At 36.7% G+C, this 16,779-nt stretch overlaps 1 protein-coding gene across 11 annotated transcripts in view; it reads left to right on the top strand.

The window, feature by feature from the left end:
* Nucleotides 1-16,779, top strand: part of Birc6 (baculoviral IAP repeat containing 6) — a 217,333-nt gene that overhangs the window by 11,464 nt on the left and 189,090 nt on the right. For all 11 annotated transcript variants that reach the window (XR_011704325.1, XM_034636800.2, XM_071601470.1 and 8 more), the window contains exons 2-3: nt 9,944-10,125; nt 12,904-13,041. Coding sequence is in view for 10 of the 11 variants with exons in the window: in XM_034636800.2 (XP_034492691.2) it covers nt 9,944-10,125; nt 12,904-13,041 (320 nt within the window). In the remaining variant the exon portion in view is untranslated. The remainder of the gene's footprint in view (nt 1-9,943; nt 10,126-12,903; nt 13,042-16,779) is intronic.

Genomic DNA, 16,779 nt, shown 5'->3' on the forward strand with positions numbered 1-16,779 from the left:
CTAGAAATGTTTTTGTTTTTATGTAAAAACAAACTAATAGGGCTGGGGCTGTAGCTCAGCGGTAGAGCACCTGCCTTGTACGTGTGATGCACTTGGTTTGATCCTCAGCACCACATAAAAATAAATAAATAAAATAAAGGTATTGTGTCCATTTACAACTAAAAAAAAAAATTAAAAAAAACTTAAAGAGTATTGCATTTCTCACACTCTACCTTAATATAGTAAAAAGTTCTTCAAAACTGTATGAAGTGGTTGATTTTTTTGAAAAATTTATTGTGTATGAAGTACTGGTGATAACTACTTGCTTTCCTGGAACTCATGGTTTAGTGGGAAGAGCTCTGTTACACCCACACTATAATGTCAGGTGGTGATAAATGCCATAGGAATGTTAAAGCTGGTATAAGAATGGCTTGTTAAGTTCCTGCTGTTAGGGAGTCTGAGAGGTCTTTAAATTTGTGCTGGTTAGGGTGGCATTTGAATAAAGATCTAAATGATGGGTGTTAGCAGCAGTGCAGATAATAATCAGAGGAACTTTCCTCTGGCCTGTTACTAGAGTAGACACTAACAGCTGGATGGATTTTCATCATATTTTGGGTAGAATTTGAGTAGGGATGACTTAAAATTTAGGGTATGGGAGGAATGATGGGTCTCTGTGATGATTATTCTGGAGATATGTGTTATCTATGTTTAACAGAAAAGAGTATTTTTATTTTTATTTTTTTTAATATTTTTTAGTTTTTGGCGGACACATCTTTGTTTTTTTTGTATGTGGTGCTGAGGATCGAACCCGGGCCGCACGCATTCCAGGCGAGCGCGCTACCGCTTGAGCCACATCCCCAGCCCCAGAAAAGAGTATTTTTAAATATGAATTGTAAATGAGAATTCAGATAAACACACACTACAAATTGTAGAATTGTATTGATATAGCTGAGTTACTTTCTCATATTGGTAACTTTATGCAACAACAACTATTTATTTACAGACAATTAAGGGTTCTTTGAGCAGCATCAGATAGGGAAGTTAAACCCCAAAGTTTACTTTAGCCAGATCAGCATTGTGAAGGAAGATTATAACCTGTTTGTCCTAAGTTGTTGAGAAATACAACTGACAGATTGGATATCTGAAAAAGACCCCGTAGTGTCTTGCAGGGGATACTAGGTCTTTAGAGATGAGTACCGTCTATGAAAATTTTTCAGTGATGATTGCGTTCAAAGCTTTCTTAATTGATATCACATATTTAAGGTTATAATAAAATAAAAGAGTCTAGTGGCAGTTTTGGTTAAAGTGAATAAAGAGAATTGGAATGTGGAACTCTTCTTCGAATAATTTTGTATCTTTTGAAGGTCCTTTTCTATGCTTTGGTAGGTTTTGGTTCTCAGGCCTAGAACAATACTATCCCTGCATTATACTTTATCATTGTTATCTTTTCTTCATGGTCCCACCATTGAACTTTTACAGACTTTGTTGTGTAACAAGTTTTGTTTTACAAAAATACTTTCTTTTTAAAAATATTTTTTTTGTTTAGTTGTAGATGGATACAATACCTTTAAATAATTATTTTTATGTGGTGCTTATGATCAAACCCAGTGCCTCACACGTGCTAGGCAAGCGCTGTACCACTGAGCTACAACCCTAGCCCACTACTTCGTTTTTTAATGCTGGAGTTTTAACTAACAAACTTTTTTCTTATTCAATGGTTTTATTTAAAAAATTATATCTTAAGAGCTTTTTGAGAACCTACCATTTGATTTTACACCTTCTTTTTCCTTTTTTTTTTGGTACCAGGGATTGAACCCAGGGTACTCAACCACGGAGCCACATCCCCAGCTTTTAAATTTAGAGACAGGGTCTTGCTGAGTTGTTGAGGCTGGCTTTGAACTCGCGAACCTCCTGTCTCAGCCTCCTGAACTGCTGGTATTACAGGCATGTGACACTACACCCAGCTTGTAGCTAATTTTTTAAAACTAAATTCACTTATTCTAATTAGGTATATATGACATTAGAATGCATTTTGATCCATTGTACACAAATGCAGCGCAACTTCATTTCTCTTGTCGGACACGATTGTAGTGTCCATATGTGCAGTCATACATGTACCTAGGGTAATGATGTCCATCGCATGCCACTTTCTTTCCTGCCCCTAAGCCCCTACCTCTCCCTTTGTCCCCTTCCAGTTCGTAGCTAATTTTTTTAACACATTTATTTTTTAGTTATAGGTGGACACAATATCTTTATTTTGCTTTTATGTGGTGCTGAGGATCGAACCCAGTGCCTCACGCATGTTAGGCGAGTGTTCTACCTGTGAGCCACAACTCCAGCCCTTGTAGTTAATTTTTGAAAACAAACTCTTTCCATATTTTCGATTCTAAAGTTTACACAAGTGGGGCTGGGGTTGTGGCTCAGCGGTGGAGCACTTGCCTAACGTGTGAGGCCCTGGGTTCAATCCTCAGCACCACATAAAAATAAATAAACAAAATAAAAGTATTGTGTCCAACTACAACTAAAAAAAAAAATGTTTAAAAAAAGTCACATAATTTATAGCATGTCAAATAGACTAAGGAAAAGAGGAATCACTTATTATTTTATTACATAGAGGTGGCCAGGGTTAACATTTGAGCTTTTTACGTTTTTATATAATTTTTTGGTACTGGGAAACCAGTAAGAGATGCAATTCTAAAATTATAAGAAAAAAGTAGGAGAAGCTGGGTGTGTTGATGCACACTTGTAATCTCAGACTCCAGAGGTTATGGCAAGAGGATGCAAATTTAAGACTAACTTGAGTAATTTAACCTCAAAAAATGAAAAATAAAGGCTGCATATGTAGATCTGTGATAGAGCACTCCTGGGTTCAATCCCCAGTACCAGAAACCACCAAACAATAACAAACAAAACAAAACAAAAACCATAGGGAAAAGCTTGATCACATTATATTTGATAGTGATTTTTTTAAAAAATATGGTATCAGAACCATAGACTGAATAAGAAAATGAATAAATCGAACTTAATGAAACTTAAAAAAATCTTGTGAATCAGAAGTTACACTATCAGCAGTACAAAGGCAATACTTAAAATGGAGAAAATATTTGCAAATCATATCTCTGAAAAGGGATTGACATGCAGAATATATAGAGAACTTCTAAAGCCAACAGTTAAAAAAAAAAAAAAAAGTAAAAAATGGGGAAAGCACTTGAATAGACATTTCTCCAAAGAAGATGCCTAAGAAGCATATGAAAAGAAGCTCAATGTCACTAATCGTTAGCAAAAATGCAACCCAAATCACAATAAGGTACTATTTAAAAAAATGTTTTTTTTTAATGGACACAATACCTTTATTTTATTTGTTTGTTTTTATGTGATCTTGAGGATCAAATCCAGTGCCTCATGCATGCTAGGCAAGCACTCTACCACGGAGTTATATCCCTGGCCCCACAATAAGGTACTATTTTATACCCATTGGGGTGGCTACTATTAAACAAAACAAAACAAAAAACCAGAATAACAAGTGTTGGTGAGAACATGAAGAAATTAGAATTCTCGTGCATTGCTGGTGGGAGTGTATTTAAAATGGTGTAGCTATTATGGAAAACAAATATAGTGATCAAACAAGTAATTTCCTGCTACTCAGGAAGATGAAGAAGGAGGATCACAAGTTTGAGGCCAGTCTTGGCAATTTAGCAGACTCTGTCTTAAAAAAATAAGGGGCTGGGTTTGTGGCTCAGTGATAGAGCACTTGCCTTACATATGAGAGGCACTGGGTTCGATCCTCAGCACCACATAAAAATAAATAAACAAAATAAAGGTATCGTGTCCATTCACAACATATATATATGTGTGTGTGTATTTATTTTTCCTTTCTTTTTTGGGGGGGGGGTGTCAGGGATTGAACTCAGGGGTGCTTAACCACTGAGCCACATTCCCAGCCCTATTTTATATTTTATTTAGAGCAAGGGTCTCACTGAGTTGCTTAGTACCTCCCTAAGTTGTTGAGGCCGACTTTGAACTCAGATCCTCTTGTCTTAGCCTATTGAGCTGCAGGGATTATAGGTGTGTGCCACTGCTCACTGAAGCAGCAGTATTCTAAGTAGACAAAAGGTGGAAGCAACCTAAGTATCCACTGATGTGTAAATTGTTAAAATGAATGGAATTCTGACACATGCTGTACTATGGATGAACCTTGAAGACATTATGCTAGATGAAATAAGGCAGTCACAGAAGGAAACATACTGTATGATGATTCATATAAGGTACTTGGAATAGTCAAATTCATAGAAAACAGATTCAGAGTTGCCAGGGGCTGAAGGAAAGGGATCCACTTCTGTAGATGGATGGTAAAGATGTTTATACAACATTGTGAATGTACTTAATGCTATTGAATACTACACATAAATGGTTAAAATGGTAAATTTTGCTGGGTGTGGTGGCACATGCCTATATCTCAGCGGCTCAGGAGGCCGAGGCAGGAGGATTGCAGATTCAAAGTCAGCCTTAGCAATTTAGTGAGAGCCTAAGCAACTCAGCGAGACCCTGTCTCTAAATAAAATACCCGCCCCCCCTCCCAAAAAAAAAATCAGATGGTATGTTTGTGAAGTTCTGTCTCTGAATTCTATTCTATTTCATTGTGCTATGTCTGTGCTAGTACCATACTTCTTGTGGTAGTATAGTTTTTTTGGTAAGTCACAAAATCATGTAATATGACTTGTCCAACAATTTTTTTTTTTTTTTTTAGAGAGAATTTTTAATATTTATTTTTCAGTTTTCGGTGGACACAACTTCTTTGTTTGTATGTGGTGCTGAGGATCAAACCCGGGCCGCACGCATGCCAGTCGAGCGCACTACCGCTTGAGCCACATCCCCAGCCCCAAGTCCAACATTATTTATTTAGTTTTTGAGGTAATGGGGATTGAACCTAGGGGTGCTTTACCACTGAGCTACATCCCCAACCCTTCTTATCTATCTATCTTTCTTTCTATCTATCTATCTCTGTTTATTACTGGTGATTGAACTCAGGGGCACTTACCCACTGAACCATATCCCAAGTCCCAGCTCTTTTTGAGTCCATAAGACAGCTTCTTCCTAAATTGCCCAAGGTGGCCTTGAGCTTTCGATCTCCTACTCACCTCCTGAGTTGCTGGGATTACAGGCATGTGCTACTGCACTGGACCTCCAGCCCTTTTTATTTTATTTTTTAGACAGGATCTCATTAAGTTGCTCTAGCTGGCTTTGAACTTAAGATACTCCTCCTTCAGTCTCCTCAGTAGCTGGGTTTACAGGCATGCACCCTCAGAAGTAACTCCCCCTTTATTTTTTTATTTTGTTTGTTTAAAAAAAAATTTTTTTTTAGTTGTAGTTGGACATAATACCTTTATATTATTTATTTTTATGTGGTGCTGAGGATCCAACCCAGTGCCTAGCCCGTGCAAGTTGAGTGCTCTACTGCTGAGCCACAACCCCACCCTTCCCCCTTTATTTTTGATCTGCAGTTGGTCAGTCTGCTGATGCAGACCGATCCATATTGAGGGCCAGCAGTATTTTTTTGTTGTTGTTTGTTTTTTGGGGGATGAAGGTTTGAATTCAGGGTCACTTAACCACTGAGACACACTCCCAGCCCTTTTTTGAATTTTATTGAGAGACAGGGTGTCACTGAGTTGCTTAGGGCCTCGCTGAATCATCCTGCCTCAGATTCCCGAGCTGCTGGGATTACAGGCATGTACCACTGCTCTTGGCATCATAGATTTTTTTTATCAGCTAATATCTACATAATCTTTACTGTATCTTCTCTTTCATTCCTGATATTAGTAATTTGTATTGCCTTTTTAAAATCAGTCTTGCTAGATTTTTATCAGTTTTATTGATACTTTCAATGAACTGCTTGTTTGCTTGTATTGATTTTCTGTATTCCTTTTTTTTTTCATTCCTCCCTTGCTTCTCTTTCCTTTCCTTCCCCCCATTTCCTTCTTTATTTTATAATAGCCTTTTTAATGGGTGAGAAGTTGTATCTCATTGTAGTTTTGATTTGTATTTCCTTCTGGGTTTTAAATATCCAAGTATCTCAAGTGAACCTTCCCTGTCTCAGAACCCAGCAATTAGTAGCAAGGCTTCTAAGGACAGGGCAGAATCTGATGAGCAGTAGCCCCAGTGTCTCAGCTGGCCTAGGATGCGAGCCAGAGTTTTCACTTGTTGGTAAGCAGCAAGTTAAAGCACCAGATGATGCTCCAGTCGGGATAGGGCCCTGGGTCCTGGAGTTTGGAATAAACAGTTGTGGTCCTTATTTGTGACCTTTTGATCTTGGCCTAGTTACCCATCCTCACCAGGTTTCAGTTTGTTTTTGCCTTTGTCTTTTCTCTATACTGGGGATTTGTTTTAGTCAGCTTTTTCACTGCTGTGACTAAAAGATCCAACCAGAACAACTTTAGAGGAGGAAAAGTTTGTTTGGGGGCTCACGATTTCAGAGGTCTCACTGCATGGACAGTAGGTTCCATTCCTTTGGGCTTGAGGTGAGGCTAAGCATCATGGCAGAGTGTGTGGCAGAGGGAAGCAGCTTACATGAAGCAGAGCGGTCTCCAATTGCCAGATACAAATAGATACCCCAAAGCTATACCCCAATTCCCACTTCTTTCAACCTCGCCCTACCATTTCAGTCATCACTCAGTTAATCCCTATCAGGGGATTAATACCCTGATTGGGTTAAGACTCCTACAACCCAGTCATTTCAGCACCAAATCTCCTTGCATTTTCTCACATGTGGGATGCTACACCTAAACCACAACAGGATTGAACCCAAGGCCTTGCACGTGTTAATCAAGTGCTCTATTGCTGAGCTACATCCTGAACCCTTTTTTTCGATTTTTAATTTCACTTCATTATTTCTTCTGGTTGTTTTGGGTTATTTTGTTCTTCTTTCTGTAGGGTCCCCTCTCCCCACCCCTATACTGGGAATTAAACCTAGGAGTATCCCACCATTGAACTACATCACCCTTTTTAAAATTTTGGACAAGGTCTTGCTAAATAGTTGAGGCTGGCCTCAAACCTTGGATTCCTCCTGCCTCAGCATCCAGAGTTTCTGAGATTATAGGTGTATGCCACCACACCTGGGTTCTTTCTCTAGTTTTTTAGTAGGAAGCTTAGATTATTGAGTCCATTTTCGGTTTCTGAACACCACAATATAAACTTTTAATTTGTATGAACTTCACTCTAAGCACTGCTTTAGATACAATGACAAATATTGAAGTTCTCAGGTTGAGTAAAAGATACAGAGAAAGGGACAGTAGATTGAATAATCTTCCCTGAAAATTCATGTCCATGGAGAACCTGGGAATGTGACCTTATTTGGAAATAAGATATTTGTAAATATAATAAGGTAATCCTTGGGCGAGTATGCCTGGCATCAGTCTACCCTTTTCCCCTTCTGAGCAGTATGGCATTCATACTATTTATGAACGGTCTTCCCTAACTCAGTGTTCAGAAACTGAAAATGGACTCAACCAATGAATGTGTTTCTGTGCATGCTGCTATATGGGCCTGGAAAATCCTCTGAAGAAATTGCTGACAAGACTGTTTGATCACTGTCCATCATTTTGAGTGCTAGTGTTGCATAGGGCAAGAAGTTAAAACACACACACACACACACACACACACACACACACACATTGTTAAACTTCTTTCTGTCATGTTCTCTTTAGGAATCTAATGACATCACGGAATCCCATGGTTGTATGGAAACCCATTTGAAAACCCTGGAAATTGTACCATTATATACTTACCTGGGAAAATTAATGATTTGTGATTTTTAAAGTTTAACTAATTACATATCTTAAACATTAAAGCAGTTAGAGTTTAAAATAATTTATAGTTATTGATTTCTACAACTATTTTATAAGTTTTTCCACATGAGTTCCTTCAATTTGTATTGTTCTTTATGGTTTTACCTTGAGACCAGAATTGCTAGCATATATTCCTATTTACTGTATTATAGATATTATTTTTCTTTTCTTTTGGTACTGGGGATTGAACCCAGGGGCACTTTTCCATTGAGCTACATTTATACCACTGAATTACTTACCCACCCCTTTTTGTTTTTATTTTGAGACAGAGTCTTGCTAAGTTGTTTAGGGCTTCACTAAGTTGCTGAGGCTGAGCTCAAACTTGTGATCCTCTTGCCTCAGTCTACTGAGTTGCTGGGACCTTGTCTGGCCAGTTATTATTTTTTCTGTATGTTAATGTGTATTTCAAATTTCCAGACCTGGTACTTAGATATAGAAATTTTATGAAATTTTTTTGTTTTATGTAGATCATAGATTAATTGCTGATCAATTTTGTAATACTTTCAAGATGCCCAGGTAAGTTTAAGAGAGATATAATAATCTGGGATTATGAAGACCAGTTCTAATATTCGTTGATTATAATATGTTTAATGACTGTTTTACATATTGATGAATAGGCCCCTGATTTATTTACAGTTTTCTGCTTTTTTTTTTTTTAAAAAAAATCATTAGGCAGTGGCAGTACTAGTAACAGGCATGTTCTGCAGCATTGTGGTGGGAGTTTAGAATCAGGTATGTTAGCAGTGGGATTGCTTACCCATTAAGAAGTTTCTTAGCTAATGTAATAAAATTTTGCAGTTGGTCAGTCTTTAAAAAGTCCCCTTAAGCCTGACATGGTAGTGCATGCCTGTAATCCCAGCAACTCTGGAGGCTGAGGCAGGAGGATCGTGAGTTCAAAGCCCATATCAGCAATTTAGTGAGGCACTTAGCAACTCAGTGAGACCTTGCCTCTAATAAAATATAATAAAAGGGCTGGGGGATGTTGCTCAGTGGTTAAGCACCTTTGGGTTCAATACCCAGTATTTCCCCCCATACCCAAAAAGTCCCCTTATAGGCCTGGGGTTGTGGCTCAGTGGTAGAGCACTTCCTACCACTTGTGAGGCACTGAGTTGGATCTTCAGCACCACATAAAAATAAATAAATAATATAAAGGTATTGTGTCTGTCTACAAGTAAAAATATATATATTAAAAAAGTGCCCTTATAGACACTCTGTATTTATAGAATAAAGATAACATTGATCTTGTAAATTTTTTTATAGACTTAAATGTAAAATAAATGTTATCTTTTTTCATAACTTTTAAAATTCCATTTGAAGCTTCTAATGCTTGAAATTCTTGTTATGAAATTTTATGGTGTGCTCGGTGGCTTTCCATTAAAGTACCTCTCTGGTGTTAACTCAGAATTTTAGTCAGCATTGATCCTCAGTGGTAGGATTCTGTCTTCTCAGTGGTAGGTTTCTGTCTTCTCAGTGGTAGTTGAATCAGGGGCTTTTCTAATTCTCATAATTTAGGTTGTGAAAAAAATACTTTTCATAATGTAATCTCAGATAATAAAGCCCTCAAGAACTTTGGAGGTAATTTTCTAGTAAGCATAAAGTCTATGTTGACTTTATGTTTATTGAACTTTGCAGAAATAACAGAAAATAGCTAATTTAAAAAAATTTTGTTTTGAACAATTGAATTTTGAAATAATTCAACTTAGAGGAAAATTGCAAGGATAATATGGTACAAAAATCTTCCCTTTATCCTTTACCCAGTTCCTACCAGTTTTAAATATTTCACATTTATTTTTCATTCCCACATATATACACACATAACTACTTTTATTCTCTTTGAGAGTTGTTTGCATGTATCAGGCCTGTTTAATCCTACTATTTCTGTGTTTATTTCTTAAAGCAGTGATATTCTCTTTTCATAATAGCAATGTAGTTGTTAAGTATTTATAATTTCACATTGACACTTTCTAGTACATATTCCACTTTAATCATTTGTCCCAGTCATGTCTTTTAGAGCATTTTTTTTCTAGTCCAGGATTATATATTATATGTAGTTACCACAAAAACATTTTTTATGGACTATTGGTTTTAACATTTTAAGTGTTTAATTTTTGTTCTTTTGACAGCTAAACCAGGTGGACAGGTGAAATGTCAGTATATTTCTGCTGTGGATAAAGTTATATTTGTGGATGATTATGCAGTAGGTTGTAGGAAGGACCTTAATGGAATCTTATTGTTAGACACTGCTCTGCAAACACCAGTTTCAAAGCAGGATGATGTGGTTCAACTTGAACTGCCCGTTACAGAGGTAAGTTGAAATAAGTATCTCTTAATGTGATTTCCAATCTATTAGATGTTAAATGAAATTAAGTTGTCCTTCAAGGATGTTATATAGGTATCCATATTAAAAACCACCAATTGCTGCGCACATTCCAGTAATCCCAGCAGCTTAGGAGACTGAGGCCTGAGGATTGAGAGTTCAAAGCCATACTCAGTAACTGAGCGAGATCCAAATCAACTTAGTGAGACATTGTCTCAAATAAAATATAAAAAGAGCTGGGGGTATGACGCAGTGGTTGAGCACCCATGGGTGCTCAACAAAATAAAACAAGAATTCTTATCAATCACCATTTTAAATAATATTTGTCTTTCCTCAGCATAATTAATTAGTACTCTTTGAAATGTTATTTTAGATGTGAACTGTGAATCAAAACAAGCTAAATAGCTGTAACAGAGACCTCAGAATATAGTGGCTTATTAAACAAGATGATTTATTTGTAGTAGCAGTTTAGGGCTAAGTGTAGGGCTGGCTTTGGTAATTTGAAAACTGAGGTTAGTTCCTGAGTTTTAGACAACTGCTTCAGGTCTCATTTTTTAGTCAAGGGAAAGGGAGAGCACAAATCCAGAGAGCACATGAGCAGATTTCTTCTCACTTTATTTCTGTCTTCCCTTTTCTGTTTTCTTTCTCTCATCTGTTTTTGTTTTCTTTCTTACTCTGCCCTGTACTCTTTTTGTATTCATCCCATTGTGGCTCTGTGAACGTGAGAGGGATTAGGGAAAGAGGTGGTTTGTTATTTATTTATTTTTTAATATTAAAAATGGGAGGATTCTGTATTGAAAAACCAGTAATCTTTGCTATGTATCATGTCTTAATAACCTCAGTTTTAAATTACATCCATAAGTGTTTTTCTATAGTTCTAAATTTTCATTATTGTTATTTTTATTTATTTTTTATTTTTTTTTGTGTGTGTGGCCCTGGAGATTGAACCCAGAGCCTTAACAACTAAGCTACATCTGCAGCAATTTTTTGGGGGTGTGGTGGTGGGTCTATGGGGGATTGAACTCAGGGGTACTCAAGCAGTGAGTTCCATCCCCAGCCCTTTTTTGTATTTTATTTAGAGACAGGGTCTCTCTAAGTTGCCTAGTGCCTCACCATTGCTGAGGCTGGCTTTGAACTCATGATCTTCCTGCCTCAGCCTCCTGAGCCGCTGGGATTAAAGTGTGCAATAGTGCCTGGCCATCTGTAGCATTTTTAAAAAAATTTATTTTGAGGGCTGAGGCTGTAGCTCAGTGGTGGAGTTCTTGCCTAGCATGTGTGAGGCACTGAATTCAGTCTTCAACACATAAAAATAAATAAATACATACATAAAATAATGCATTCTGTCCATCTACAACTACCAAAACATATTAAAAATAAAATTTATTTTGAGATGGGGTCTTTCTGAGTTTCCCAAACTGCCTTGAAGTGGCCATCCTTCTGCCTTAGCCTCCTAAGAGCTGAGATTATAGGCATGCACCACTGTGCCTGGCATGTTACTTAATTTTTAAGTTTATCCCAACTTAATTTTGTTCTTTGTGTGGGTTGCTATTTGCATAATGTAATTTGAAAGCATTTTTCGAAATAATTGGATTTTGAATCATCTTAAATAGAATGTAAATGATGATAATGCTGTATTCATAATAAAGTGAGAAATTATATTTATGCTCACTGTTGTTTATTAATTATTTTGCAGTTGATATATATGATTAGTTTATAAAATTATTATAATATACTTCCTGTTTTTAGGATGCAAAAACATTGTGTGAATTTTAAGCATAGTATACTTGTTTCTATTTGCATTTTTTCTTTGGTTAGGCTTTTTCTTTTAAATGCTAAAATGTATTCACTTACATTTCACAGTTATGTCATACAGCAGTGGTCTATTATATGTCAATATTGAAAGCATGTTGCTGAAAGTTTAAGTTTCAAAACAGATATCCTTTTGTTACTAGAATATCTGAGACTGGGGGCATGTCTAAAATCTTTGGACAAATGGTTCTACTTTTTTTTTTTTTTTTTTTGCGGGGGGCGAGAAGTGTACCTGGGATCGAACTCTGAAGCACTCAACCACTGAGCCACATCCTCAGCCCTATTTTGAATTTTACTTAGAGACAGAGTCTCACTGTGTTGCCTAGTACCTCATCATTGTTGAGGCTGGCTTTGAACTCTACTCCTGCCTAGCCTCCTAAGCAGCTGGGATTAGAGGCGTGCAATTGCAAGCCCATTGTTCACATAATATTCATTGTAGACATTCCACCATTCTAGGCATCATTCACTGCATTATAGTAATTTGTCACTATCTTCCCTGAAGTATAGGGTTTGGTATGATTGGTATGGGTATTCTTTTTCTTAAATCAGCCATATAGTTCGATTAAATGGTTCATATTGAAGATGTGAGTAATATTTCTTATTACTTGCTGAATAACTTTGCATAGTTTTCAGTATTTAAAGCTCATTGGAGAACTTTGTGTATCTCTTTAAAATTTTACCTGTTTGATTTTTGCTCATGGTTTTAGCTTGTTCATTTTTCTTTCTTGATTTGGTTTGTAATGATGTGTATTGAAACTTTACCAAATGGCATTATTCTGAATAACAAGCCCTTTAAACTATTATATAATAATTTAGGTTTGTGTAATAGAATTAAAAGTAGGTAAGTTTTTTATAGTACCTGTCATAACCATCACAAGTCAAAATATCTGATTGAGGATTTGAATTTAACTTTGTTTTGTTGTGTTTAATTTTTTTGTGATCATCTTTTTTACTTAGGCACAGCAACTTTTATCAGCGTGTTTAGAAAAGGTAGATGTTTCCAGTACAGAGGGTTATGATTTGTTCATCACACAGCTCAAAGATGGTTTAAAAAATACATCTCATGAGACTGCAGCAAACCATAAAGTTGCTAAGGTAAGAAACAACAAAAAAATTTTTTTTTTACCTTGTTTGGGATTATAATAGAATGAATACCTCCATCCTTTTGCATTTCATTTCCCCTCTCTTCTGAAACTGTTCTTGTTGTAAATTTCTCTCTTTTTTGGGTACTGGGAATTGAACCCAGGGGCCCTTAACCCGAATCTCCAGCCCTTTTTAAAGTTTTCGTTAGAGACAGGGTTTTGCTATGTTATTCACACTGGCCTCAAACTTGTATCCTCATGAGTAGATGCAGTTACAGGTGTGTGCTATTGTGCCCTGCTAAGGCTTCTCTGAGTTGTAAATATAATATATAGAAGCTTTTCATACTGAAGGATATAAGGCCGATGATCAAAGCTAAATCTTTTTTCAAGTATGGTTGTAATTATACTAAATATTGAAATATACCTTACTTTATTTCACTGTATTTTGGGTATTTGCATACCAATCCTGAAATCATCTGCATTGTTGTTGTTCTTTTTTTGTGTGTGTGTGTATGTGTGTGTGTTTGTGTGGTACTGGGGATTGAATGCATGGTTTCTGTACCACTGAATGCTTGTATTACTTTTGGTTTTGAGAAAAGGTCTTGCTAAATTGCCCAGTCTGGCTTTGAACTTGGAATCCTCCTATCTCAGCCTTTCAATTTGCTGGGATTACAGGTGTGTACCACCACATCTGGCTGATTTTTTAAAATCCTTGCATTGAATTTTATTTTGAGGTTGATTTTATTAATCCATACTCCATTAATGGAATGTTTTGTTTAGGAACAGAAACCGTACTATGAATTTCTGCAGAGGGAATTTTTTTTTGTGAGGATTTGATTTACAGTTTTTGCGAACCGTAAAGTATAAAGGACATCCTGAGTAACACAGAGATGGTAACTACAGGAAGCAGCTTGCATTTCTGTATAGAAGAACAAAGAGAAAGAGGTTAGGATAATCAGAATCTAGACGCTTAGAGAATAGACTCCATGGATCTGGACTTAGACTTCTGTGGAGAAAGTGCTTGGAGGAAGACCTTGTTGAATTGGGACTCAGTCTCTGAAGAGAGGTGCTATGTAGCTGATGGTAGTACCTTTAAGGGAACTCTATGAGACCCCTTTTGGGAATGTTAAAAAAACAAAACACAAATGGTGAGACTGCCCAGAATCAACTCCTACCACGAGGTTGTTCCCTGAATCATTGGTGATAATAATGACTCCTAATACCAAGGAACAAGTCTTTCTCCCTTCATCACACTTTCTAGTTTCTCTTCTGTTTTCCTGTCGACAGGAAACTGACAAGAAATATATTTGCCTCAGCCCCAAAATGATAGAGCAGAAGCTGAGAGACATCAGTTTAATAATTGGCACAGTCTGCTCTGTCTCCATACATAGTTTATATTTCTTATTTTTTCCCATATACAGTTTCTAAATGAGCTTAGTTGGTAGAGTGCTTGCCTCGCATGCACAAAACCCTGGGTTTGATCCCCAGCATCACAAAAAACAAAACAAAAGCAAAACAAACAAAACAACAACAGCACATACACACAGAAAGATCATACTTTTTTTTTTCATAACAAGATGCATTGATCCTTGTTACAAGGAAAGATTCTCTATTCTAGAAAAATGAGACAAAAAGTTTCAACAGATATTTTACCCTCCCCTAGATGATATTAACTACTTCTAAAATTTAGTCATGGTCTTACTATTTAGGTAACAGAACTGAGTTACTTAAAGATTAAATTAACAACACAAAAAAATCATATATATAACACCGTTATGTTTTTATGTGTGTAGTATTGTCATTCCTGAACAATCTGAATCTTCAGTGTTGCTGTGTTTTTTAGGTTGTTGTAATTTTTCATAAACTTTTACCATTGAACACAGAAGTACTCTGAGGCATCCTAGAAAATCTCTTGGGTTTTATCTAAGTTCTCTTTGCCTTTTAGTCAGAATCAACCCAATATCCCCTTGTTTGTGTTTCAGTCAAACAAGGTATGACGATGTGAACTTTCTTTCACCATGATAAACCAGGCTAGGGGTATGTCTTAGGGGGAATAGCCAGCTTTTATTTGACCAATAGAATAAATGCTTCTTTGCTTTTCATAGCAGTTTCAACACCTAGTTCAATGGAATCATTGTTGTAACCCTGGTAAAATATTCCTCCTTTAGGAAGTAAGACCTATAGAACTTAAGAAAGAAAGAAAGAAAGAAAGGGGTAAGGGTTGTGGCTGAGTGGTGAGGCACTGGATTCAATTCTTAGCACCGCATCTAATTAAAAAATAAAGGTCCATTGAAAACTAAAAAAATATTAGGAAGAAAGAAAGAAAATCTGAATGGCTTTTATTAGGTATAATAGGGATCATGCTGGGAGAAATGATATTATGATTTTTTTTTTTTGTTGATTTGAAGCGTGTACTTCATCTAGTGATGTGGAACTCCAAACTTCTGGTGTCTCTCCCAGTTAGTGTTGAAAATGAGTTGTTAGTAGGCTGTGTACATATATTGCACTTTTCTGTCAGGCCAACTCCTTCTGTATGTGATAAGATCAGTAAGTTTTATGGGCAATAGTCCATTATTGCAATTTTGTTTTCTTTGAAATGCTTTCCTTGGTCAGAAGGAAAGTTGTCTGGAATACCATTATGGTGCATAAGACATTCTGTTAGTCATTCCACCTGCAATGATATAATGGCAGAAGTGTTGTGGGCAGAACAGGTGAATGCACTATCAACAGTGCACATCTGTTACAATGAAGAGAAATTGCTGCCTAATATATGACTGAAGGATTCCTGTATAGGTGCCCCGCTATCAGATAGCTGGCTGTTCCCCCTAAGTCATACCGCTCTCTTGGTTTGTGTTGGTGAAAGGAAGTTCATATTGTCATACCTGGCCTTCATCTTTTGCCATGGCCTTTTGTGTACAGGACCATTGAATAGTACTGGCTGTGGAGAAGGCTGACTGATGTGTAGATTATACACACACACACACACACACACACATATACATATAATCATTTCCTCTTATATTGGTGTCTTTTGCAGAGCATTCATATTTCACAAATATTTTCATACTGTTTATTGTTGAAATTTGTCTGTAGACTTTTACCCTTGGCGTCCTTGTTAACAGTCTTCTATTTCTGATATTTCCAAGTGCCTTACCATCGAGCCAACACATAAGCTGTTAGTCATTGAGGATCTTCACTTCTGGCCAACTTTTAACAAATGGGTTGAAGTTGTATCCAGTGAGATTTACTTTTTTCCTTCTGATTGGTGCAATAATTCTGTAGTCATCACACGTGGATGATACCAGCATCTTGTGCAAAACCATCTGTGAATCAGGGCCAAGGTTGTTTCCCCCTCAGATTGTCTCATCATAAGGAGTTCCCTATGAAGCTATCAATGTGGAACAAGGGGGAAACATGCAGTAGTAGTAGTTATTCTAGAAGTCTGAGCCACTTGCTTTTATTCAACTTGTGCCTTTTTAAGACTTTCTCAAGACTGATCTCTTTAAGACAACATATGAAAGAACTTGTTGCTCATGCCCAAAATTATGGTTTGGTATATCAGATATCACCTAGTTCATGATGGGATTAATGTATATCTGGGAAGAAGCCAGGGACTTTCTCAATATAGTTATTTCCATGAGTGGGCACAGTTTTGCTTTAAGACTCTAGCATTCAGTTTTGGAATTGTCCCAGTTCAGGTTGCCAGAGGCTCTTTACAGCAACAGAATTTGCCACAGAAACTTTTTTTTTT

The sequence above is a fragment of the Marmota flaviventris genome, chromosome 14 (genome assembly GCF_047511675.1).
Source record: "Marmota flaviventris isolate mMarFla1 chromosome 14, mMarFla1.hap1, whole genome shotgun sequence".
NCBI lineage: Eukaryota > Metazoa > Chordata > Mammalia > Rodentia > Sciuridae > Marmota > Marmota flaviventris.